The 24,519-nt window shown below is 33.8% G+C and overlaps 1 protein-coding gene across 2 annotated transcripts in view; it reads left to right on the top strand.

Annotated features, from left to right (window-relative positions):
• LOC129216159 (uncharacterized) overlaps positions 1-24,082 on the top strand; it is a 121,153-nt gene extending 97,071 nt beyond the window's left edge. For both annotated transcript variants that reach the window (XM_054850326.1, XM_054850327.1), the window contains exon 2: positions 19,524-24,082. In XM_054850326.1, the coding sequence (XP_054706301.1) occupies positions 19,549-22,995 (3,447 nt within the window). In that variant the 5' untranslated portion in view covers positions 19,524-19,548 and the 3' untranslated portion in view covers positions 22,996-24,082. The remainder of the gene's footprint in view (positions 1-19,523) is intronic.
• Positions 24,083-24,519: the final 437 nt, after the last annotated feature.

Here is a 24,519-nt window from a genome sequence, read left to right as displayed (position 1 = left end):
TATTGATTCCTTTGAAACGGATGTTTCGTTTGCGTTGGTTTTAGCTGTAATGAGATTTTACAGTACTTTATTAGCTGGTTAGTGTAGCCCGTGTTTACGGTACTTTAAAGCAAATAATCATTAGTGAATCATTAGTTAAATCAAAACAAATAGGAATAGTCATAAAAATATTGAAATAACTGTAAATTAATAGAAGTTGTAAAACGTCGTTTTCATGCCTTGCAAAATCAATCTGAGGCAATGAGAAGCAGAGGAATGAAATGCCAAAATTAAAAACTTGCAGATAACCAGGACAAATTGTAGTGGAGGAACCATTGAGAAGGAATACTAATGGAGGGAGCGACAGCAAATGTCTCAATGAGGTAAGCTTGGAACCCAATGTTTCCCAGATCAGGTGACTAGTTTGACTGGGAAGTTGTCGCATTTTGGCACGTAATCGTTCTTTTGACATTAAATATTTTTCAGACGACAGCACTAATTATGAAGTCAGGGCTACAAATCAGAGCTGCAGAGTTGTAGCAAAAATGACAGACTATGGCTCCAACTCCTATACCTAAAACATAGTCCGACTCCGATTTCAACTCGGAGTTTAAAAACCTTCGGACTCTGACTCTTAGCATCGAAATCAGTCCGGATCCGTGTCCAACTCCGCAGCCTTGCTACAAATTAAAGTTGCGGAGTCGGAAGTAAAACGACCGACTCCGAGAATTTCTGAGCATTCGACTCCGACTCTTTTTCTTCAAAGTCAGTTCGACTCCAACTCCGCAGCCCTGCTACAAATTAGGGTTGCAGAGTCAGATGAAAAATAACCGACTCTAACTTCGAGAATTTTGGATCCTTTGACTCCGACTCCTTTACCCAGAAACGCAGTCCGACTCCGACTCTTGCAGTTTATAAGGACTTAGACTCCTGACGCCGACTCTTTTACGCCAAAATCAGTTCAACTTCAACTCTGCAGGCCTGCAACAAACTAGGTTTGTGAAGTCGGAAGAAAAATGACCGACTCTAAAACGGGGAATTTTAGAGCTTTCGACTCCGACTCATTTACCTCAAAATTAGTCAGACTCCGATTTCGACTCGGAGTTTCAAAACCTTCGACCTCCGACTATTTTACTTAAAAATCAGTCCGACTCTGACTCTGCAGCCCTGCCACAAATTAGGGCTGTGGAGTCGGAAGAAACTGGCCGACTCTGACTCAGGGAATTTTAGAGCTTCCAACTCCTACTCCGACTCCTTTACCCCAAAAGCAGACCGAGTCAGATTTTGGAGTTTTAAAAACTTTGACCTTTGACTCCAACTCTTGAACTTCAAAATCAGTCCGGCTCCGACTCCGCAGCACTGCAACAAATTTGGGTGCGGAGTCGGAAGAAAAAGAACCGACTCCAACTCACAGGGAATTTTACAGCCTTTGAATCCTCCTCCGACGTTTTTACAGCAAAAGCAGCCAGACTCCGATTTTGACTTGGAGTTTCAAAACCTTCGAACTCCAACTCCGACCCTTTTACTCCAACTCCGACTCTGCAACCCTGCAACAATTTAGGGTTGCAAAGTCGGGAGAAAAAAAAGGCTGACTCCGACTCCGGGAATTTTAAAGCCTAAGACTCTGATTCCGAGCTTGCAAGACTAGTAATCAGTAATTATACACCAAGTTTACAAAAGTAGCAGATAACATACAGTGCAAATCTTTTAATAAGGATTGATTTCTAAGGAATTAGATTTTGAATTGTTTCAGCACATAATGTAAATATTTATTTGATTTGTTGATATTATTATTTTGATTTTCAACTCCAGAAGGTTTTTAGAATAAAGGTCTTTCTTCCTGTTTTAACTATCTACGTAAATAACTATTCGACAGTTATTAACATTACTACTTTATGTATAATTTTTGCACTTATTTCTGGTAGATCGAGACAATTCGTGAAAATTAAAAGTATGTCTTTTTTTTTTGGTTACGTCTGCCCATCTCTGTTCAAATCAAATGAATATGTATTCTGAAAAAATATCGTCTGCTTTCGAAAAACAATATTATTAAAACAGAAACCTAAATTCAAGCCAAGTAAGAAGAAAACGAAGTAGAATAATTCAACTGCCCTATTTTTTTAATTATCGTCTGCGTAAATTTATTTTTATTCTATTTTGGAAACAATTAAGAGTTGTTATTTTTTCTGAGAATATTAGATCGACCAAGTGTGTTGTGAGTAAGCGAAAGTTGTCATTCATCTGAATTTATTGTGATAAGTTTTTATGCTGTGCATCGATGTAGTTAAATTGAGCGTGTGTGTGTGCTTTTTGAAAAATAGTATTGAAACTTTCTAGAAATTAGAAGAGAGTTCTCTCATTGACTGAAAATTTATGGGTTCTTGTGTCTTGTAATCAATGTTTTGAAATTATTTCATACGCAGGAACACTAGTATTTAAATTAAAGACTAAAAGTAACAAATATTTATTTTCAAATCTAAAACTTGTTCTAAACGCATCTGCTGTTCACAAGAGCTTGGCGAGAAACTACTCGCCAACAAAGCAAACGTACACAAATTACTCGAGAGCAGTTAAAATAATTACTAGTTAAGTAAAAAGTTTTTATGGAACTAAAATGTTATTTGCACTCATGATATACAATGTTTTATTACATTTATAGGTAAAATCAGTACAAAAATTTAAAAATTATAGGCAACTGTGGGAAATGTACTCGTTGAATACATATATATGTTATTTTTTCTTTATTTAGAAGTAAAAGACATTTGTACATACCTAAGAAAAGTTACTGGATTTCCTGATATGGTTTTTTCTTCACAGTTTATAATGCTACAATACTGCGATATTGCTCTGAATCTAGTTTTTCCCTCCTACAGTTAAATGTTTTTATCATTCATAGCTTCAGCTAATAAAAACTTCTTCAGCGGTTACGGTCAACTAGAAATTGCTCCCCAGGTCACATGGTATGGTTGCCGTATCGGGATAGTAGGGTTGCACGTTCTCCATCTATAAAATATTCCTTCTCAATGGGAGGAACCTCTCTTTTGTTTCGGGGCAAGAGATAGTGGTAACCCTGGTAGGTGCTGCTATATAGAGCGATTTTGAAAATATTTTCAATGAAAGCCTATATCTAGGATCTGAACTCCAAATGCGTTTTTCTCATAACTTTAAAAGTCCACTTACATCCCTTTGCTTCTCGCTGCCACATATACGGCCTGAAAGTACATGTATGTCACAGTTATTGTTTCAGTTGTACATAGTGGTGTAAACTAATAACAGAAAATTCATTGGAAATTTTTTTATTTAAATTTATTAAATTTTGTGAAGTGCAGAAGAAATATAGTGTTATGGTTACATGTCACATGAAACCACCCCACTTTACCACTTACGTTGCAAAAAAATCACTTCCTCAGTTAAGGGTTAGTACTTTTGTCTTGAAAGGCTTCAACGGTGTATAGTGTGGCTCTGATAAAATGAGCTATGACCTTAACAATGTTTATTTTTTTTTAAGGGGTAATAGGAAAGGTTTATTGGCGCTGAGTTGAGTTGGATTACTGTCGTTGAAACTTTGCTAACGCATTCCAGCTCGAATCCACTCTCTCTCTAGTTGAACTTTCCTTTTTCTACTGAACTCCTCGAAAAGATGTAAACATTGTCAACGTCATAGCTGACCTCTGTACCTCAGAGCCAGAAGGACGTAAGTCACATTATAGGAACATTGCAGGAGAGAGAGGAAAAACTTTTTCCTGGCGCATGAAAAGGTTGGGACGCGCGCTCTTTTAACCCTGGTAAAAAATTGAAAAGGATCCCCCCCCCCCCCAAAGAATTATGTTCACATAGCTCGATGCGGAATAGGCTTCTCCATACAATGCACTAATAAACAAAAAATCGCAATTTTTTGGACTAGCGTTAGTCTGGCTCTTATGTACAGAACTAACCAGAGCTGTACTATAGTAATCTCTGAATATGTGTACACACTAGGGTGGGCCAAATAAACTAATTTTTTTATTTCGAAGTTGTAATAGCGCGGAAAAGTTGCGAATTACAAAGACAAACAAAAGAAAAAAAGAATTATGGAAATCGATTGACATCTTCCGTTCGCGCATGGGACCTAAAGTTTGACAAAATACGTATGAAAAAAAAACATCATTTTTGAGATTTTTTTTTAAAAATTTTTAATTAGATGTTTTCTTAATGTAATAGTGTGTAACGTCTTTAAACAAAACATCAATACATTGTGCTTAAATTTAGTTTCGAACAGCTAATATCTTTCAGTCGCCCATGGGCCCCAAAATTTTCCAAAATAATGAAAAAGTTATATTTTTATGGGTTTTTGGTATTTGATGAATAATCAGTATTTAAATATAATAGACGAAGTATTTTTTTCAGTCGAACTGAAAACGAGGTAGAAAAAAAAACTTTCAGGTTCAATCAATGTTTTCCGGTAAACCCATAGAAATGTAACTTTTTCTTTATTTTTGAAAAACGTTGGGGCCCATGCGCGACCGAAGGATATTAGCTGATCGGAACCAAATTTAAGCACAATGTTATGAGGCTCTGTTTAAAGACGTTTCAAACTATTACATTCAGAAAATATTTAATTAAAAAAAAATTAATCTCACAAATGATTTTTTTCATATTTTGTCAAATTTTAGGCCCTATGCGCAAACGGAAGATGTCAATCGATTTTCATAATTCTTTTTTTCCTTTGTTTGTCTTTAGAATTCACAACTTTTTCGCGCTATTAAAACTTTACAATAAAAAAAATGAGTTTTTCGGCCCACCCTAGTACACACGAAACATAGTAGGATCATGGCTAGCAACCGAATGTTCTGAGAAGAAATTATTAAAAAACCCTTTTGGTCGTCCCCTCATGAGCCCGTGGAAGTGCTGATGAGCTTCGTGCAGAGATTACACAAAAACACACACACCCTATTATTTTAACCGACTGTAAAACTTTTTTTTTTTTTTTTTTTCAAGACATCTCTAGACTTTTCATCCAGTTTGGGTTCGGCCTAACTAGAGTAATATGAAAGAGGCGAAAGGGGGCAACACTGAGTTATTACCCTGACAAGAATAGGATTGCTGAAAACTGCTTTTAAACAAACTTCATTTTCTCCCTCTAATGCTGAAAATCTCTTGAAGTTGAAAAAGGAACAGTAGCTACTGACTTTCATAGAAGAAAGAAACATTTGTTTTATTAAGTCGAATGAAGAATTTTCCCTCAGATTTCCTGAGGAAGAACTATTTTACGAGCAGCGTAGCTTCTCTAGTGCTCTTTCTCTATTATGAATTACCTATTCATTAAAACTAGTCTTGGTTTGTTTTTAAATGTGATAGATGAATATATTTTATCATTATTTTCGTTCATTTCTTTGTGTTCGTATATTCTCTTTAATTGTAGCCTGCCATTGGAAAAAAAAAATGTTTTTGATCAGTGAATGATTTTGTGAGCATCCTCTCGTAGATTTCGTCAAAGAAATTTTTAAGTCTTACAGAACAAATTAAGAGGGAGAGAGAATCTAATTCTATGTTCCTATTTATATTTGATTTTATCATGATTCAATCTAATTTCCATTTATACCCGTAATTTTTGCGCAAATACTTTTTATTAATTTTTCTGGAACTTAATTTGTTCATGAACCTTATGCTTAGCAAAGGTATGTCACATATTTTAATAAGACATACATTTTGTGTCACAGTTCTATTTAATTGGCAAAAGGTAACACGTAGCCTGCAAGCATTGTTCGTTCCAAGAATATAAAAACCCCTGATTCAATTCAACATTTTCATGAATTTCAACCGTTGTTGTCGTTGAGAAAACTCTTTTACTTGTTGAAGTTGTATTTCATTTCTGCCCTAAATTCCAAAATCTCCATTCCTTCGCTATTTTAATGTCTCTAACCTGGCCTAATGCTTCAACATACCTTCACACATTCCTGTCCTGACATAGAATCAATTACTTCAAGTACTCTCGCTTTGGACTCATCCCAAAATCACAATAAACTACGTAACCTTCATATGGATTTTTTTTTTTTTTCAACTTAAAGCTGAAATTATGTCAAAGCCTAATTTCCATATGCAAAGTAAAATTTTTACAATAGATTAACGAACGTTACAGTGATTATAGATTTTTTTTTAAAAACATTAGGCACTTTTAATCCTTTAAATTAATTACGCTCTGCACGCATAATGAGCGAATGCTGAAAAGGCTAATTAAGCATTCTAGTCTTGGTGTATGCTCCAGAAAATATGCAAGAATTATAACAGTTCTTCTAAAATAAAACTGTCAAAATGTCAAGATTCCACAGGAAAATGTCATTTGTACGTGTTTTCAAGTTTTTCGAAAACGTAATTAAATTCTAGCTTTCAACATAGTAATAAAAAATAAATTGTTCTTATTGTGTTTTCTTTTTTTTTCCTTCCAATTCGAGAACGGAGCTAACAGCATAATAAATATTTTTTGCAGTTATATTCGTAAATTTGTCTCGAGTAAAATGGCAGGCTAAAATATTAGACGAAATTGTTTATTCTTAATAGAAGTTCATTAACGATTGAAATTTACGGGGGGGGGGGGATGCCTGACAATTTCAGAAAATGAATTTGACAACAATTCTATGCAAAGTTGGCAAAAACCCGGGGGTTCTTTTAAAAAGCCCATGGGCCCAGGGTTTTTGGGTTTTTTTAAATAAAACCCAAAAAAAAACAACTAAAGTTGGTTTTTTTTTTAAAAAAATGTGGGTTTTTTAATCTTTTTTTTAAGGAAAATGTGGGGGTACTTGTAGCATATTGTAGCGTAAGTATATGGACAAAGCGCAAAAATTGTCTTGAGGTAAAAAAAGCTGGAAAACTAGTCAAAATTCGGCGTTTTCTGAAGGAAAGTATAAAAGACGACGAAACCCAAGAATGGGGAAGTTTCAGATTTTTTAGTTCCCATGAGTACTAACAGTTAAGGCAAAGTGACTTCTCAAGTCTATTCGTTTTTAATTACTTTTTTTTTTTTTTTTTGTATTTCATATTGTTATGCAAAACTACTGTAGAACCTCAAGTAGTTTAAATCTCTTTTTATTGAATTCCAGCTTAATCAAGACATTTCTTTGAATTTTATGTTGCCTGTTTTTCTATTTCTCTATACAGAGTAAGAAATATTAAACTTTTTCGTAAGATAATGAAAATACTGTACATCCTATTCTGTTTTCTGTCCAACTGTTTGAAAAACCTGTTAATTTCTAAAAAATACCTTGTTTATTCGAAATTTGTGACGTGTTGGTTTGCAGAAAATAATTCACATAGCTAGAGTAGTTTCCTCTGTACAATCTACAAATATTGAGAAAATCAGACGTGAGAGGGCTTAGTCAAGATAATTTGAGTTATACATTGATCAGTTAAAGAAAAAAGTTAAATATATTTATTAAAATCTTTGAAGTATTTTTTTATGCTGTTAAGAGTTAAGAAATACTATTAAAGTTCAAAATTCATTTTTTATGTCCATTGTCTGTGGTGAAGAACAAATAAAAAAGAAGTTTTAATTGTGAAAGTATTTAAATTAATTAATTTTTAACAAAACTTCTCAGAAATTTTTTTAAAAAACCCAAAAGTGGACTAAATAATGGGTTTTTTCAAAAAAAAAAAAACATTGGGTCCAATCCGGCCAACCCTGATTCTATGTATCAAACTTGTTTATAACAAGCGCAAAGCGTAAGCGATATTTGCTCGTTATAACAGAGTGCGCGTAAAAAGCGAGTTCGTGAAAAAAAGCATAAAAATTCATCATGGTTCTTTTTTTTCTTCTTTTCAATCACTGTACAGTACCAAATAAGTTGGTCACATTGCTTTGAACAGTCTGAATTTCTCTTTTGTATGTCATTGTTTTTGAGGAATACGCATATACACCATGTATATAATTTGTATAATTTTTAAATGTTTCATTGCTCCACAAATTAAAAAAAAGTGCTGTCATCACTTGTTCCCAGGATTTATGATTTGCTTGGTTGACTTTGGAATGTGAAAGAAAATTTACCAAAATAGGATAAGCTGAGCTGAAAATCAATAGAAATTTTACGAATCACCAAAATATTGCTCACTTTAAGCGGGGTTTGCTCGTTAAAAGCGAGTTATGCTGACATAAACTTAGCATTGTACCAACGAACAACCAAGTGTTTCTCACTTCCTCGCTCAATTCGGGTTCTCGTCAAATCATGGCTCGCTATAAACGAATTCGACTCTATTATCAAATAGGTTTTTTCCCCCGTAAGAGAGGATTTTCAGAAATCATTTTGAAATGTGAGAAAACATTAAGAAGGTATGCTTGAAATGATTTGCAACCTTGGCTAATTGAAGGAAGATTAACGGTAGAAAATCAATGTTTGTTTCCGGAGTATTAAAAAAATCGTTTAACTCTTGACAACTTTTTTTTTTTTTTTTGAAATTTTCATTTTGTGAAAAAATTTTAGCTGATGGGGAAAAACTCAACTCATTACTGTATATTCAGTGCAAAATTGAAGAAACGTGATACGACAACTTAGTTTTTGCAGATTATTGTTGTCATTGAAAACTTGAAAATATTTTGAATTATTTTTGGTCTGTCCTGATAAATGTAATTCTATTTCTGGGGAAGAACAAAAATCGTTAGCCTACACATAAATCCAGTGTTTCCAGCGACAGCAAGCGACTGTTTTTGAGTATGATGTACCTGCGAGTGACACATAAAACATCTGAGTCAGAATCGTTCCATGTCTCGTCTGAAATACGACACCATCTCGGTTTTCAGAGACATAAAACTTTCAAATCCGTTTCAAAAATTGTATTCCAGAAGGTTCCCCGCTGCTGTGATCTCTCGTAAAAACTGTCGCGGTAAATCGCATTTTAGTTATATCGCAGGCATGTTCATTCTGCTGTTCGCGCGTCGACAAGACAACGAGAAAAAGAAGTTCTCCTTCAAGACCTTTGCCAGAACCCAGTGTGACGTGAACGCTGTTTATGACGCGCGTTGCGGGGGTCAGGGATCATGACCTAGAATTTTGAGATGACAGAGATTTTTTTTTTCTTTTCTTGTTCTTCCTCCTCTTCCGTCTTCCAGGGAAGTGTGGTTTCGTATCTCTCCCGCAGACGAGAGTGTCGAGCATTCCTTTTTATGTGAGGCTAAGAGGCGATAATGACCAGGGCGGGATTTTAGGACAATAGGCCCGACACATCTGCAGGGGACCCCTTGAATAGTACACTCGCTGAAAGTGTTGTTGAGATGCAACAGCACACCTTTTCTTTTATTAAATATGCTACAGATTAGGGTACACTCCGTTAGAAAGAAACCTACTCCACGGAAGAGTAATAGGGTTTGCTTGATATCCCAAGTAGTACGTGTGGTGGGGAGATGGTTGGCCAACGGTGGCTAACGTTGGAAACCGGGGGGGGGGGGGGGTTGAATGGTGGGTTGTTTACGAATGATGAGCCAACGATGGCCTTACAATTTCTGGGCATCGTTGGTTGGGTCAACCGTGAATATTTTCGTTGGGCCATCGTTGGGAAATTGTTAGGCACTGTAACAGATCGTTGGCTTCTCGTAGGCAAATGGGTGGTAGGCTAACGGTTTGCATAAGCGGACATTGCCTACCGTTGGCCAACCCTAAGTTCCACCATCGACCAACTATCTCCCAACCGTTTTTGCTACTTGGGAAGCGTGTAGTAGAGTGGATCTCAGCCAAATTATTTCAAGGGAATTAGGTGCATAACCCTACCAGCTTTACCTGTTATGTGTGTGCTGTGTGTGGCAGGGGATTTGGTGTCTGTGTACGACTTTTGGGTACTGCTTTTCTGTAAAAACAAATTCCCTTTTCACAAAAAATTGGTTACGTCTCAGGCTTGAACTGTTTCCCATTGGTGTTCCGGTATTGGCAAATTTACAAATTCTCCTCTGGTATGTAGTAATATTGTAAATTATTAACATTCAAATATTTTAATGTTATTAGGTCTAACGCTACTGGATGTTTGAGCACATTTTTTCTTTATTTTTCCTGGTGCCTAAGAGTATAATTTTTGTCTGTCTTTGCTTATAGATGAAATACTTCTGCAAAATATCACCCATAAACTCATTTCTTTAATGCGATTTCGTTGGGCCATCGTTGGGAAATTGTTAGGCACTGTAACAGATCGTTGGCTTCTCGTAGGCAAATGGGTGGTAGGCTAACGGTTTGCATAAGCGGACATTGCCTACCGTTGGCCCCCGAGTTTTTTGATTCAGATCAATATTTTAACCGTTTTGCCTTTAACATCTGTCACTTTGCGATAAATATCTCACAAATGAAAAAATGTTGCGATTATATGAATGAAAGAGTCCTGGTGGTCGGGGAAGAATTTTTTACATTTTTCTCCTTGCCCTTTTTTATCTGCAGAAAAATTCTTCACCGTTGAGCTCGAGGAAGACAATCGGCTCTACAATTCTTATCGCCTGCCTACTTGGAGAAGTTTAGACAACACCAGAGATTTAGCCAAGTTGATATTTTTTAATTGATAAGGGAGATTTCTTTTCAACTTATTTCATTTGCTTAGTTAAAATTATAATTCTTTAATAATTATGTTAAATTGCTCATTTCAAGTTAATTCTTTTAAGTTTAGTAACCTAATTTATTAGATCTCATAAAGTATTCAATTTCAGTTGGTATTTTAAAACCTTCGAAGCAACTCAATTGTTATCATCTTTTCGTTGCTTTGTGTGTACGTGTGTGTGCTAACGCGTTACACTCTAACTTGCTTGAACAAGTCGGAGATGTTATCTGTTTGTTCAGTTTATCTGTTTAATTTGCTTTTTATGAGATTTTTTTTTTTTAAGCTTCCACATTTCAGTTCTCAACAAAGATAATTTTGTTATATCGGACAAAAAATAAAAAAAAAACTTATGGGTTCATCCGAGTCGTCTTTTAATACCTGTAATTCTGTTATGTAATTTTTCATAAACAGGTGTTTTATAAATTATGCCTGAAATTGTCATTGGTGGGGAAATTATGGTAGGTACGTGCGTGAGACTTGGCAAGACTTGCTACAACTCTATGTTGAATCAGGTGTTGAATGCGGTTGAAATCAGTCACTTCTGTGTCAGACCAAAACCTATGACAAGGCTTTTGAACTTTTTCTGAAACGTTGTTTAAAAGCGCAGCGGATCACTTAAAGGCAGGGTTGGCAAGATTTTAGACTCTAAAGTTTAGAATCTAAGACGCTAAAAACCCCGGTTTTTACCGTCCTGTCCAAAAGTGTCCAAAACTATATTTTTATTAAAAAAAAATTATTTTGTGAGAAACGTGAAAAATAGAATAAAATGTATCAAAGTAATGTTTCATATTGAACATTAATTCAATGTGAACATTCAACTTATTTATGCAGCTGATTTTAATCTCGTTACATAGAAATTGAGTTCTTGATTAAAATTTTCAATTTGTATGCATGAGTTAATTTTTTTTATTATTTTTATAATTGTAACTAAATTTTCCAATATTTATGCATATGTGCAAATGAAAGGAGGGTTGGCAAGGTTTTTACTGTCCTGTTCAAAACCTTTGTGTCCAAAACTATTTTTAAAGAAACTAAATTTTATGATGTGAACATTCAAGTATAAATAAAGTTGAATTCTTCATTAAAAATTTCAATTTGTAAGCATGTTTTTGTGTGTGTGTGTGTGTGTGTGTGTCTATAATAGTAACCAAATTTTTCGACATTTATGCATGTGTACAAAAGAGAGTGTTCAAAATATAGAGCAATAATTACTTAAATGCAATAAATTACAATTTTTTGTTGTTACAGAATGTATAACATTAAAAATACAGTGGCTCCCAAAAGTGCTCGTACACTTTGAAATTTTTTAGTAAAACCAAAATAACACGAAACTGAATTCGAATATGAAGTCCAATATTTTTTAACATGATTCCTATGTCATTCTAAATAAAACTCTGCAGTTTTTTTTTTTTTTTTTTCAAAATATTGACGGATTTTCTTTTTGAAATGGGTCAAAAACCGAAGAGAGAGAAATAATACTCCCCAAAAGTCATCGTACACTCAAATATTTTCGAATAAATCCATGATTAAAATCATCATATGCCGTTTTATTAATATTTTTGCATTGTGTTGAACCTTAAAAGTAATTTGGCTTTAATGTTTTGTCTATTTAATCTTTTATATTATATTTATTACTTGAAAATGGCTGGTATACGTACAAAACCACAAACACCATTCGAAATTTGATTTTTTCCCTCACAGTAGCGGTAAATTGGTTTGAAATATATCTAAATTAGTTAATTTATTCCATTCTATAGTAAAGAGCTTGTTAAAATGCTTTAAAGAAAAGAATCGGACCGAAAACAAGGTAAGAAAAGGTCAACCTGCAAAGTTGACAACTCGTGATCGGAGATTTACAGTTGGAAGATTTATGAAAAATACACATTTCAGTGCTGTAAAAATTTCTGCAGAGTTAAATGAAAATTTTTACATTTCATTTTCACCTAAAATTGTTCGGCAAGTTTTCTGATTAGCTGGATTAAATGGGACCTCTTCCCGCAGAAATTTTCTGGGCCGTGCGAAAAACAGGAAGCTTACTCTTTTCGTCGCAAAATCAATGATAAATAATTTCAAAACGTTTTGGAATTACGTCTTACTTACAGATAAAAATAAATTCAACATTTTTGGTTAAATTGTTGTATAATTGTAAATAGAAAAAAAAATTGGAAACTTAATCTTAAGAATTTAGTTGGACCAATTAATCAAGACGATGGATTTGTTCTTGTGTGAGGGTGCATCAGGACTTGGTAATTTGGAATTTTTTGATGAAATAATGAATTATGCTGTTCATTTAAATATTTTAAAAACCAATTTTAAACTCTTAGCCAAAAATTTGGTTATCGGGGACTACTTTGTTTTTTATCAAGATAACGATAAGAAGCACACGGTTTTCAACATTTGTGTCTCTAGTGCCTCAAAAATTGTTTTAAAGTTTAAAAAATACTCCTTCATTCTCCAGATTTGAGCTTAATGTAACATATTTAGAGATATTTGGAGGCTAGATTACGAAAATACGGCTTTAAAACGAAAATAGAGCTAGAAACAGTAAGACTCGAAGTGTGGTTGAACACTTACTCAGAAATTACAAAAAAAGAAAAAGAAAGAAAGAAAGAAAGAAAAAAGAATGAAATCTATTCCCAGGCGTTTAAAAGGTGTTGTTGGTACTGCATGATATTCTACTAATTAATAACTTAATAAAAAGTTAGGTTATTCAATAATATATATAGACATTTTTTCAAGTGTACAAAGACTTTGATGAGATAAAATTTCCGGCACTTTTTGGTTTTTGATTTTTAAAAAAAATAAATTTTAATATCTTTAAAAAAAATTCATTTAGTTTTGTTGAAAATTGATCATAGATCTTATAATTAAATACCTATTCCGAAATATTAGTTCTAACCAATGGATAGGGTCCTATTTCATTGAAAGTCGTAGGTGTACGAACACTTTTGAAAGCCACTGTATAAACTAAAAAAATAAAATAGCATAAGTTTTAAAATATAAGTGCATATATTTAATTATTAATTTATTGTTCTTTAATCTATGATTTAAAAAATAAGTTTCATTAAAACATCATATAAAACTTATTTGCAAAAACCATTAAAAAAATTAAACTTTTGCACCTAAATATTGCACATTTAATAGCATTACTTTGAGTTATAAATGGAACTGAAATTAGTTGTCTTGGTAGTGTTGTGAATTTAGGACATAAATACTTTTACATAAGGAAGTTTTTATGTAACAGAGTTATTGGTAGTTTTTTTAAAGTAAAATATTTTTTAATAAGCATTTTGCAGAAAAATATTATCAAATAGGTACTCATTAATTAAACCTCATTAATATCTATATTTATGCATTATGAATATTGCCGTAAATAGGAATTGATTAGATTACACCTCTTTAGCATATTTTGGACAATTTAAGACACTTTCGTACAGTTTTGGACGTTAAAACCTCCTGTCCTGTCCTAAACCAGTTTCGGACAGTCCAAAACCCAACCCTGCTTAAAGGTGTAAAACCATTTTAAATGATCCGTTTTTTATTACTGTAAAAGACTAATTCTTTATTTTAAACGTAATTATATCTAATGTAGTGAATTTCATTCAAATTTACAAAACCGTATCGTTTGAGATACAAAGAGAAAACTGGGTTTAAATCATAGTTGAAATTCCAATACAGTGAAACCTGTGTAAGTTGACCACTTGCGGTGCACTACTTTAGTGGTCAACTTAAACAGGTGGAGGGTCATTCCATAGTGACTAACGTAACATTCGCAGCTGATTTTCAAACTCTTTTTACTGACACCGGGAGTAAAAATAAATGTGTTTTGGTTTAATATGCAGATTTAAAATGTACAAGGTGACTATTTTTCATTTCTACTAAGAATTTGAAGCAAAATAAGCGCTGGCAGGTGTTTTTTCATCAAAAAAGGTATCGTGACTAACGTAACATTTTTGCAACCCTAAGAAACAATGCTTATGTTACGAGAACAATTTTTCTGAAAGTTACGCAGATATTTAAAATTGACCGATATATTTGTAAGAGGCAAACAATCTATTTTTAAAATCGTAATACAGATTTGTTACAGATGAATCTTTTTTGGCACTAAATGGTACTCTTCCGAAAAACTGTGTGTGACTAACGTAACGTGACTAACGTAACCATCGAATAACAAGCAATGAATACATATAAAAAACTTTTTATACTTAATTTCTTGCTCTTATATTACTTTTACACTTTTTAAAAACCTTCTTTGTGTTATATTATGGTTCTTTCGTTACTTTTTTTCTATATTAGTGTAAGAAATTGAATGGAAGGATTCAGTTCAATTAACTCAATTTGAATGTGCGAAAAAAAAATAAACAAATTAAAAAAACTGCTTTTACAAACTGAATAACATCATTCTTGGGCTAATTAAATCCTAAATATCTCTTTTTTTTAAAAAAATTAACTTTTTGCAAGTTAGTAGTTTCACTGAATTCTAGTATTCTACTGATATACTAGTTATCGTTATAAGAAACTTCGTAGTACTTTTCAATGATATATTATTTTTTAAGGTTTACTGATTCATCGAACGAATAGTGTTGTGCATCCTTTTGAATTAAAATGCAATATTGAAAAAAAAAAATTCGAACGTTTTTGCAGAATGCATTTTAATTCCAGATATCACCGCAAATGTTTGAATCTCTAAATGATCATTCTTGAATTTTCTGAAATATATGGCAGCAGCGCTTATTGTCACTGTATCATGTAACATCTCCAAATGTTTTCCAACGAGCAGCCCTTACTTCATTTTAATAATAGGTGGGGATGTATTTTCTAAAAAATAGAGACGTTCTCCTTTGTTAAGACTGTATTTCTATTATCTTAATTCTTAAGCTTGGATTCTTGTATTGAATGCACATTCAGCTGAGTGCTCATTTTGCTTTACTCACCTTTTTTCTTTTTAAATAATTCTTTAAATTGGAAGTATCTTTATAAAGACCTTTAAAAAGGTATTTTTTTCTAAGTAAACAGAAGGTCTACAATGTAATATTACTGGTATTGTTCACCCTTTATATTTTTAATCAATGTAGAATGCCTACATATTCAAAATTGTTCATGAAAATTTACATTAAATTAAATAAGTTTTAATATTAGCAGTCATTTTTAAAATGTTACGTTAGCCACATGCAAACTGTTACGTTAGTCACAGCTCAAATGTTACGTTAGTCACACTAATTATTTTATATCTAATGATACTAAAATAAATATTTTGCACTTTTTAAGTAGATATGACACAGATGTAAGAAAATAAAAAGTGCTGCTTGGTTCAATCATCTGGTTTAGTTTTTAAGCAGAAAATAGCACATTTTTGTGACTAACGTAACGTAAATATTTTCAGTGAAATAACCAAACTAATTAAAAGACTTATCTTATAATGTATGCAAAAAGAACAGTCAATTTTATTGGGCCAACATCTATTCATTTAGAATAAACATAGTTCTTTTAAAAATTTGCAAAATATTTTACATTACACAAGAAAACGTAGACGCATGTTTTTTTGCACATGCTAAGCCTTTTCTACAACCTCGCACGTTTAGAGCCAGAAAAAAACACTGAATGAAATTTTTGCAAACTGTTATTGGATTCATGTACTAGAAAGTATGCTGAATGAAATGATGGGTCACAATTAAGGCTTTGTGGAAAAAAAAAATTCTGAGGTTGAGGTTGACATTTCTATGGAATGACCCTGTTCAGCTTACAAAGGTTGATTTATATGATAGGGCTAATTTCGTGCCTGAAAAATGCAGTCAACTTAGACCGGTGCATAGCTGCCAAGTGCTCCGTTTTTCCCGGAGTTTCTCCGATTTTTATTGCGTACTCCGAAAATCCGATTTTTTCCAAAAAACTCCGTTTTTTTGACTTTGCTTGTGCAATTTTCGATTTTTGAGGAAAAATAAGAAATTTCCCTATCCTCGAAGGCAGGAATTGTGCGCAAACTCAACAAAAGAGAAGACAATTTGATGCTTTGGAAGCTTAGTGTCAGGATAAACACTGAGGGGAAGCGCCGATTGGAGATCGTCGTTTTTTCATCGAGCATTTCAGCTACGTGTAAAACGTAGCCGCCATGTTTGGTCATTCACAAGATGGAAGTTAGCAGACGATACTTAAGCGCCTTCGTTTTCAAAGACAAAGCAGAATTGGGTGTTTCTTTTAACTGCAAACTAATGAAAATAAGCAAAATGTGCTGCAAAAGGTTTTTTTTTTTTTTTTTTTGGTTATTTTAAATAATTTTATTGAGAAATATGAAAACAGTTATACCATTTAAAATTTCATTTTATCCTTATTGCTTTGGACGCAAATGTGCTAAAAATTCGCAATTAAATTGTAGTTTCATGGGGATTGTTTATTTTTGAATTATTTTCATGCTATAAATTCAAAATTTTATGTCTGAATTTTTGACTTAGTCGCCATATTTGGTCATTTGCGAGATTTTAGTACACAAGACTCTTAAGTGGCCAAGCTTTCATAATTGGAATTAGTTGTTTATTGGAATGCAAACTATTGAAAATAATGCAAAATAGACCTTTTTTTCGGAAAATTCTAAATTTTTTTCTTGAAAAATGTAAAATTTTTTCTTCAGAATATTATTCTATACTCATTGGTTTAGACTCTAATGTGCTAAAAACTCGCTATTTCGTCTAAATTTTAGTTTTTTTAAGGTTTATTAATTATTTATAATTACTTTTAATGCAACAAACTCAAAAATCTATTGTCTTGACTTTTTCGCGTTGTTGCCAAGTTTTGTCATTTGCAACATGAAGTAGACAAGACTATTAATAGCCTAAGTTCCCGAAAACAGAATTAGTTGTTTGTCTCAATACAAACTATTAAAAATAACAGAAGGCAAAAAGTTATGTTTTTTTTTAAATAATTTTCTTGAAGGGGAAATTTTATCTATTTGATCCTTATTGCCTTGTAGGCTTTGCTATAAACTGAAACTATTTCATCTAAATTGAAGGTTCCTACTGACTTCTCATTCATTTATTTATTTTATTTTTTTTATTTTTTTAAATAAATCAGAAACCTATTTTAACTTAAATTTTCCATGTGCAAAAAAAGTATTGAATATCTCTCTTTAAATCCTATTCATCTTTTTTTTTTTTTTTTTTTTTTAGGGAAGTTGTAAAAACTGCCTCCCCCACTCCAGTTTGTATTTCAAAACTTAATGACATTGGTGGCCACTAAGTTTTTGGAGTCGAGTGCCACTGGCCACTCTCAAAATTTCAGAGTCTTAACCTTTACTATGAAGTTGCTTTACTTCCAAGTATAAGAAATAATTTTTTTTTTTTTTAATCTTCAATATGTTCTTATGCATGTAGCATATGTATAAAAGCATATTTTTAAGAAGGACTGCAGTTTTATTAAATCAAACAGTAATCATGTTTTTTTTTTTAACTTTTCAATATGTATCTATGTAATGTTGCTTTTTTAATGTAAAATAATTTTGTTTTAAACTTGGTTGTAGTTTTGTTGAAAATCTAACATGAAAATTTAGAAAAGCATTTTATAAGTGCTTAGAATTTATGGAAACTTATGGTACAGAAGGAAGGTTTAGCGCAGGCCACGATTTCATGCTCCTATTTTAGCCCTCAGTGCTCCTATTTTTTCCCTTAAGTGCTCCTATTTTTTGTATCTTGAGGTTGCCAGCTATGCCGGTGGTTAACTTACAAGGGTGGTCAACTTCACAGGTTTTACTATACTAATTAAAAGCAGCTAATGATTTCGGATTCTGCCAAAAGCAATTTATCTGTACCGAGCTTCCAATTGAATGTCCTTGCAATTTCGCCTAAACATAAAGCAACACATTAATGTGCAAAAAATAATTTCTTCAGTTGGTATCTTCAGGTACAAAATTATACTTAAGTTATAAATTCTTAATAATTATTAGCTCAAGAAGGTTTAAAATGCATCATGTGATTTATTATTTAACGAGCACACAAATACTGCCCTTCTAAGCGCAAAAGTCGTATCTACAATCGAGTTCAAAATGAGAAATTGCCGCTTAAAATTTTGCGCCTCCATGTATTTTATTCAGATGCAACTTTTTCAGAGTTTTTTTTTTTTTTTTTTTTTTTCTAAATTTTTAAAAGAATTTCCCATTGACAAATGAGGCAGTGAGAAACAAAGGGATGCAAGTGGCCATTTTGAAGTTTTGGGTAAAATGCCTTTAAAGATCAGCTCCTAGATAGGCTTTCATTGAAATTTATTTCTAAATCAAGTTGTATACCAGAACCTACCAGGACTACTAGTACTATATCTTGCCCCAAGATAGAGGAGGTGTTAGCCACCCAAATTTATCTTCAAACTTTTAATTTTGCCACTTGCATCCCTTTGCTTCTCACTGCCTCAAATGATCTTAAAACATTGTACTTGGGTGAAATAGGGAACAAGGAACCGCCTCGTGACCGTAATTCAATTTTGACAGAAAGTGCAGATACGACTTATGTGCTTAGCACGGCAGAATACGAAAGGGAGTCATAAGTGAAGTTTTCAGGCAAAAGTAAGAGCTCTGAAGCTCTCCTTAGGTTTATTTTTTCTCCAACTCGAGAAATACAGGTTATTGTTGGTCACTTTGGGAAGGGGGGGGGATTATCACCGTGCTTGATACAGGTACATACAATTGTAACCAGTAAAACATAACAAATTGATTAATGAAGCGAAAAAAACAGAGCATGAATATATTTTAAAATTTGTAAGAAACTTTTTAGTGTGTCAGTCATGTTTTTATTACGCTTATTCCTTTCTGATTGAATCTGTTCAGACTACAATGTGTCGTTATTACGGCTTAACGTGGAGTAACATTTATGAAACTTGAGAACCAGTTTCATGGACACTCTCTTTAAGAAGCAAAAAACTGTGCATTAAGTGGATAAAATTTCAAAAGACTGCCCCGTATAAAAAGCACTCGCCATAAAATAATTTTATTTCTTATTTCTGAAATTGTCTTTTTTTTATTGCAGGGTGGCAGCTGAATAAAATGCATTTATGTGTGCGGTGATGGAGGCGGCGACCCTGAGCAGTCCTCAAAGAAGATTCACTGTCGTCCCCGTTCAAAAGAGCTTGAGTCTTCCTTCCTACGCCAGGGCGGGAGGTGAAGGGATTGATCACAAGCTCATTTTTGCTGCTCTTGAACTGAAGGAGAAGAGCCGGCGCAAGAGCAGAATTTTTGCCAAGGAGAAGACCGCTCGTCAGAATCTGTTCTGTCTTCCCATACCTTCCAGTGCCAAGTGCAGAGAGACTTCCCTCAGCTCCGACACGTCCTGTTCATCCCTAGAATATCAGAAACCGAAGCAGGTGTCGAAGCTCAAAGCGGAGGAAGTCATTGTCTCGGCACCGCGACCATCCCATCCACCTTCGAACGATTTTGAATCTTCCAAAACGAAACCGACCAGAAACGAAAGTGATAGGAATCCGGATTCCGTTCGAGATGAAATTTCACCCAAATGTGAGGATAGAGAACCGGGCCATTCTCTCAAAGTGAATGACCACCATCAGAATCTTCGAAGCCCGGTTGAATACCTCAGGCCCAATGTCGGCAGTAGCGACAGCATGGAACGTTCTTCGAGGAGTTCCACCGATAGCCTTAGCAGAAAAGAACGTCTCACAGCCATCAAAGCCAGAGTTGAAGCAGCGAGAGAGAAATATGGCGATAGTTCCTCAGAGGAAGAATCCCGTGCTGTTATCGCCAGGTATAACAGCGATGGAGTCATTCATAGGAGAGTTCGAGACGTCAAGTCGAGATCGTCTCGCATGGAGAAAGGAATTCGTAGGAGATCTCAAGATGAATGGAGCATACGAAGAGCCAGCAGAAAAAATTTAAGCCTCTGCTTGACGTCTCACGATGACAATTTCTTAGAAAAATCGTTCATCACCAATGGATTCAATAATAATTTCGAGTGTAAAACGGACTTTTGTCCATCCCCTAATTATCCCGATTTATCGAGAAAAAATTATTACAGCGATTTTCCGAACAAGGAAAATGTCGCTCGCGTTGTTCAGGCTCGCATAAAGCAAATTGAAGATGAAGAGAAAAAGCGGAAAATTGATCTTGGTTTTCGGGATAAAAACAAAATTGTACTTCGCCAAAATTTGCAAAATTTAGAAAATTCAGTCTGTAGCTTATCTGAACAAATGAGGGAAATTTCTCCTGATAAAAACGTTAATCATCATACAAATGTTTCTAAATATCCGGCCAATTCAGAAACTATAAGGTGCCCATCGCCTATTCCTAGATCCCAACAGGCTCCAACCCCGCCTCCTAGATCTCCTAAGTCCAAAACATTTATAAACAAAGCATTCATTCAGCATCAAAATGCAAGTCGAGAAAATTTTGAAAACAATAGCTTAGAAAGGAAGGGTTTCATTCAGTCAAATATTCCTAACACACGTGTGTATGGTAAAAGTGAGGTTAACTTACCCGAAACAAAAAATACCGACGAGACACTTGCAGATTCTTTGGAAAAGAGACGAATTCGAGAACTTTTAAACTCTCGAAGAAAAACGTGCGGATTCTTTGACTTTTCAGATAAAGTCATGTTGAATAAAACCAATGATTTCATTGATAATACCCAGCACCTGTTTAGAGAATGCAATAAAATTTCTTCACCTGTCAGCACACTAAAAGCAAATGAGAATAAGGAGTCCGGCTCTGATTCGCAATTTTCCTTATCTGAAGATATACAAAAGAAACTTCTGAAGAATAAATTTAGTGAAAATGAGCAAAAACATGAATATATGTTTAATAGTTTAGAAAGTAAAAAGAAACTCAATTCTTCTCTGTGGTTTAAATCTGAAAATAGTCCATTGAAGAAAGAAAGTTGCTTTTGCCACATAAAACCTGGTGACAATTTTGTGTGCACTTGTAACTCGCTCAAAAATAAAGATAGTTGCAAACCTTTTTCAAACTCCTTACTTTTTGGCAAGCAAGGAATTTCTTTGAACCTAAATCACGGAGAAAGAACAAAGATTGAACTCAAAAATCCTATCAGCAGGCTGAGTAAATCCGAAATGAATATTTCTTTTACTGAATCCTCTAAGAGAGACATTAAGAAGGACCATGGAGGAAATACGTGTATTCTGCCTCTTCAAAAGTCGCAGACATGCCCTTCAGCAAAAGATGTACCAAAAATGGCTGATATAAATGATGAAATATCAGCTACTGCCAATTTAGAAAGTGCAATGGAAGAATTAGAAAATGTGTATCGTAGTTTAAAATTCAGCAGCGATAATTTATCCGAGAGAAACAGCATGTCACAAAGCGAAGATGATTTTCGCTTATCAAAAAATGAACTCTGTCGAAGTGAAATTTGTTCTAAACCAAGATCCTCGGTAAAGGAAAGTATTTTTAAGTTCGATTCTATTAGTAAATTCGGCAACGATTCTAAACTTTCTTGCAATCTAAATCATCCCAAATACTCTAACTCTATTAAGCCTGATCCAGATAGTAAAATTCTACATACCAGCAATACAAACCTAAGTACAGCGAGCGTTTCTGTGCCTAAGCCATTTTCTATTGACGAACTATTCAATGATTTAACTCGCCAATTAGATATAGAACAGAAGCAATTGAAAGAATCACGTGATAATCGTTGTCCAAGCCAGTTTTGTTCAAATGTGGGAAAGACTGAAAGTTCGAAGCATTTAAGTCCTTTAGAATCAATTGTTAGTCTAAGAAAAGAGTTATACAACAATTTACAAAAAAGCTCACTGAAAAGATTGAATGGTAATGAAAATGTGAGGAAAGACATTGAAAAAGTCGATGATTCTAATGTAGCCCTTGCACGAAAAAAATACAAAGCAGTTCGGTCTTTGTCAGCAAATATATCCAGCCTTATGTCCGGTGAAAATTCGGATTCAAGTGGGCGTAATAAACCAAATGTCCCAGATAACTCTTCTAGTTATAACTTGCAATCGTCTCTAACCCGAGAATCTCCCCCTAAATATTGCAGTCCCCTCAATTCAAATAAAAAAGACTATCTGTATGTTAAATCTCCAAGACCATATAAAATTCCGGAGAAAAAGACTGATACCGATAATTTTCCAAACCAAAAGTCGGACGAAATCCGCCATATTCGTGTTTCTATGGATTCAAACCCAGTTATCTCGAGTAACACATGCACTGATAGTCAAGAATATGCACGATTAAGTTCTGCAGTGTGCGGCCCACAGTCCCCATCTAAATGTGATTTTCTCAAACGTTCAGAAATGAATAGTCCTATTACTGAACCAACTCCAAAAGACAAGATGGACGTCTTAGATGAGACTGGCCTGGAAAAACTCCTCAATTCGTTATTAACTGAAGTCCCTGAATCCAACCAATCTAGTCTACTATTTCCAAAGGACGTTGGACCAGCCACTCCACCTACAACATCAGGTGAGATGCGTGTCTTGCAGCACTTGGATGTCATTCGTCTCAAACCAGTCCCCAGTTAACATGTGTGTGACTTAATGCCTGTTTTTGCTCGTCGTTAACATGTTGTCTGTGTTCCAGTAAATAGTAACTAATATGTAATGGAATTTGTTTGTGCTGTTATTCCATCACCCCCTATTGACACATTAAATATGAGGCAGTGAAAAGTAAAGGGATGTAAGTGGACATTTCCAAGTTTTGAGTAAAACGCGTTTAAAGGCGCGGTTCTAGCAGTGCCGGATCTAGGGGGAGTAAGCCGAATGAAGCCCTTGCCCCGGCGGCAAATTCAACCTATTTCTGTGGGATTTTTTTAATGAAATTAGTTATAATATCTAGAATGAAGAGAGGTAAGGGCGGCATTTTCAAGTTTTTGCCCCAGTTTTGAAAAATTGTAGATCCGGCACTGGGTTCTAGGTAGGCTTTCATAGAAAAGTTTGTATAAATCTTGCTGTGTAGCCGCACCTACCAGAGCTACTAATAGTACTATCTCTTGCCCCGAAAGAGAGAAGAAGTTCACCTACCATTTTTACTTATTATCTCCAAATTTTTAATTTTGCCACTTTCATCCCTTTGTTTATCACTACCTCATATAATGTTTTATTGAAGAAAACGTGTATATTTGATGCTATTCTGGTTTAATAAATGAATTAAATTATTTTTATATGAACTTTTAAATTTAGTATGGAAGTTAATATTTTACACATCTCAGTATTTGTTAGATTTTTTCTCTAATAATCCTGTTTACTAATGCATGTGCAAGTTTGAAGTGAATTTTGAAAGAGAGAGAGCCTAACAAATTTCTAATAGATTTAGTTTGAGTTGCTTGTAAAACAGACTGGTTGCATGAAAGTTGTTGAACATTCTGCATATTACAAATAGATGATTTTTCTTCTTTTTTAATGGTCAACAACAATAAAATATTACTTCTGCTGCGTTTTAGTTGAGGAGCTCTTCTGAAAGTCATAATAAAGTGAAATGCAATTTTTTTCTTGTGCCAATTCCTTGTTTTTCTTACACATAGTTATGTTTCTTTTCTTTTTGAAAAGAATAAAACAAAGAGTACAATATTTTACATTATAAAACACAAAAGACTTAGAATTTTAATTATAATTTTACTGGAAAATAAACTTTTTTTATGATTTGTTTGAAGTTTTTTGTTTCATGTTCCTTAATAGTTTTTTTTTTTTTAATTAGACTCATATGTTGCCGATTACAATACATGTGCTTCATATAGTTGCAAAAAAAGCTCGAAAACGTTGAAATAAGGAGAAAGACCCGAAATTTTTTTTTCTGGGGGGTGGGGGGGAGTGCAGAACAGAAACTTACCAGGTAGCACACTTATCGCTTAAACGTTACATGAACGTTTTAAACTGGTTGTCACAATGTTAACAACTATTTTACAACGTTTATAAAACGCAGCGTCTACCTGGGTTTAAGAAAATTAGAAGTTTTGAAGGAAAAAAACTATTACTATTATTTAAAGCATGATTGTAATACTTAATCACAGAAAAAATGCCTTACAAGTTGCATAAGCCTTTACGAAAATA

This window comes from Uloborus diversus, chromosome 2 (assembly GCF_026930045.1).
Source record: "Uloborus diversus isolate 005 chromosome 2, Udiv.v.3.1, whole genome shotgun sequence".
In the NCBI taxonomy this organism is placed as follows: Eukaryota; Metazoa; Arthropoda; class Arachnida; order Araneae; family Uloboridae; genus Uloborus; species Uloborus diversus.
Note: the sequence above shows the minus strand (reverse complement) of the source record. Positions and strands in the feature narration are given on the sequence as shown.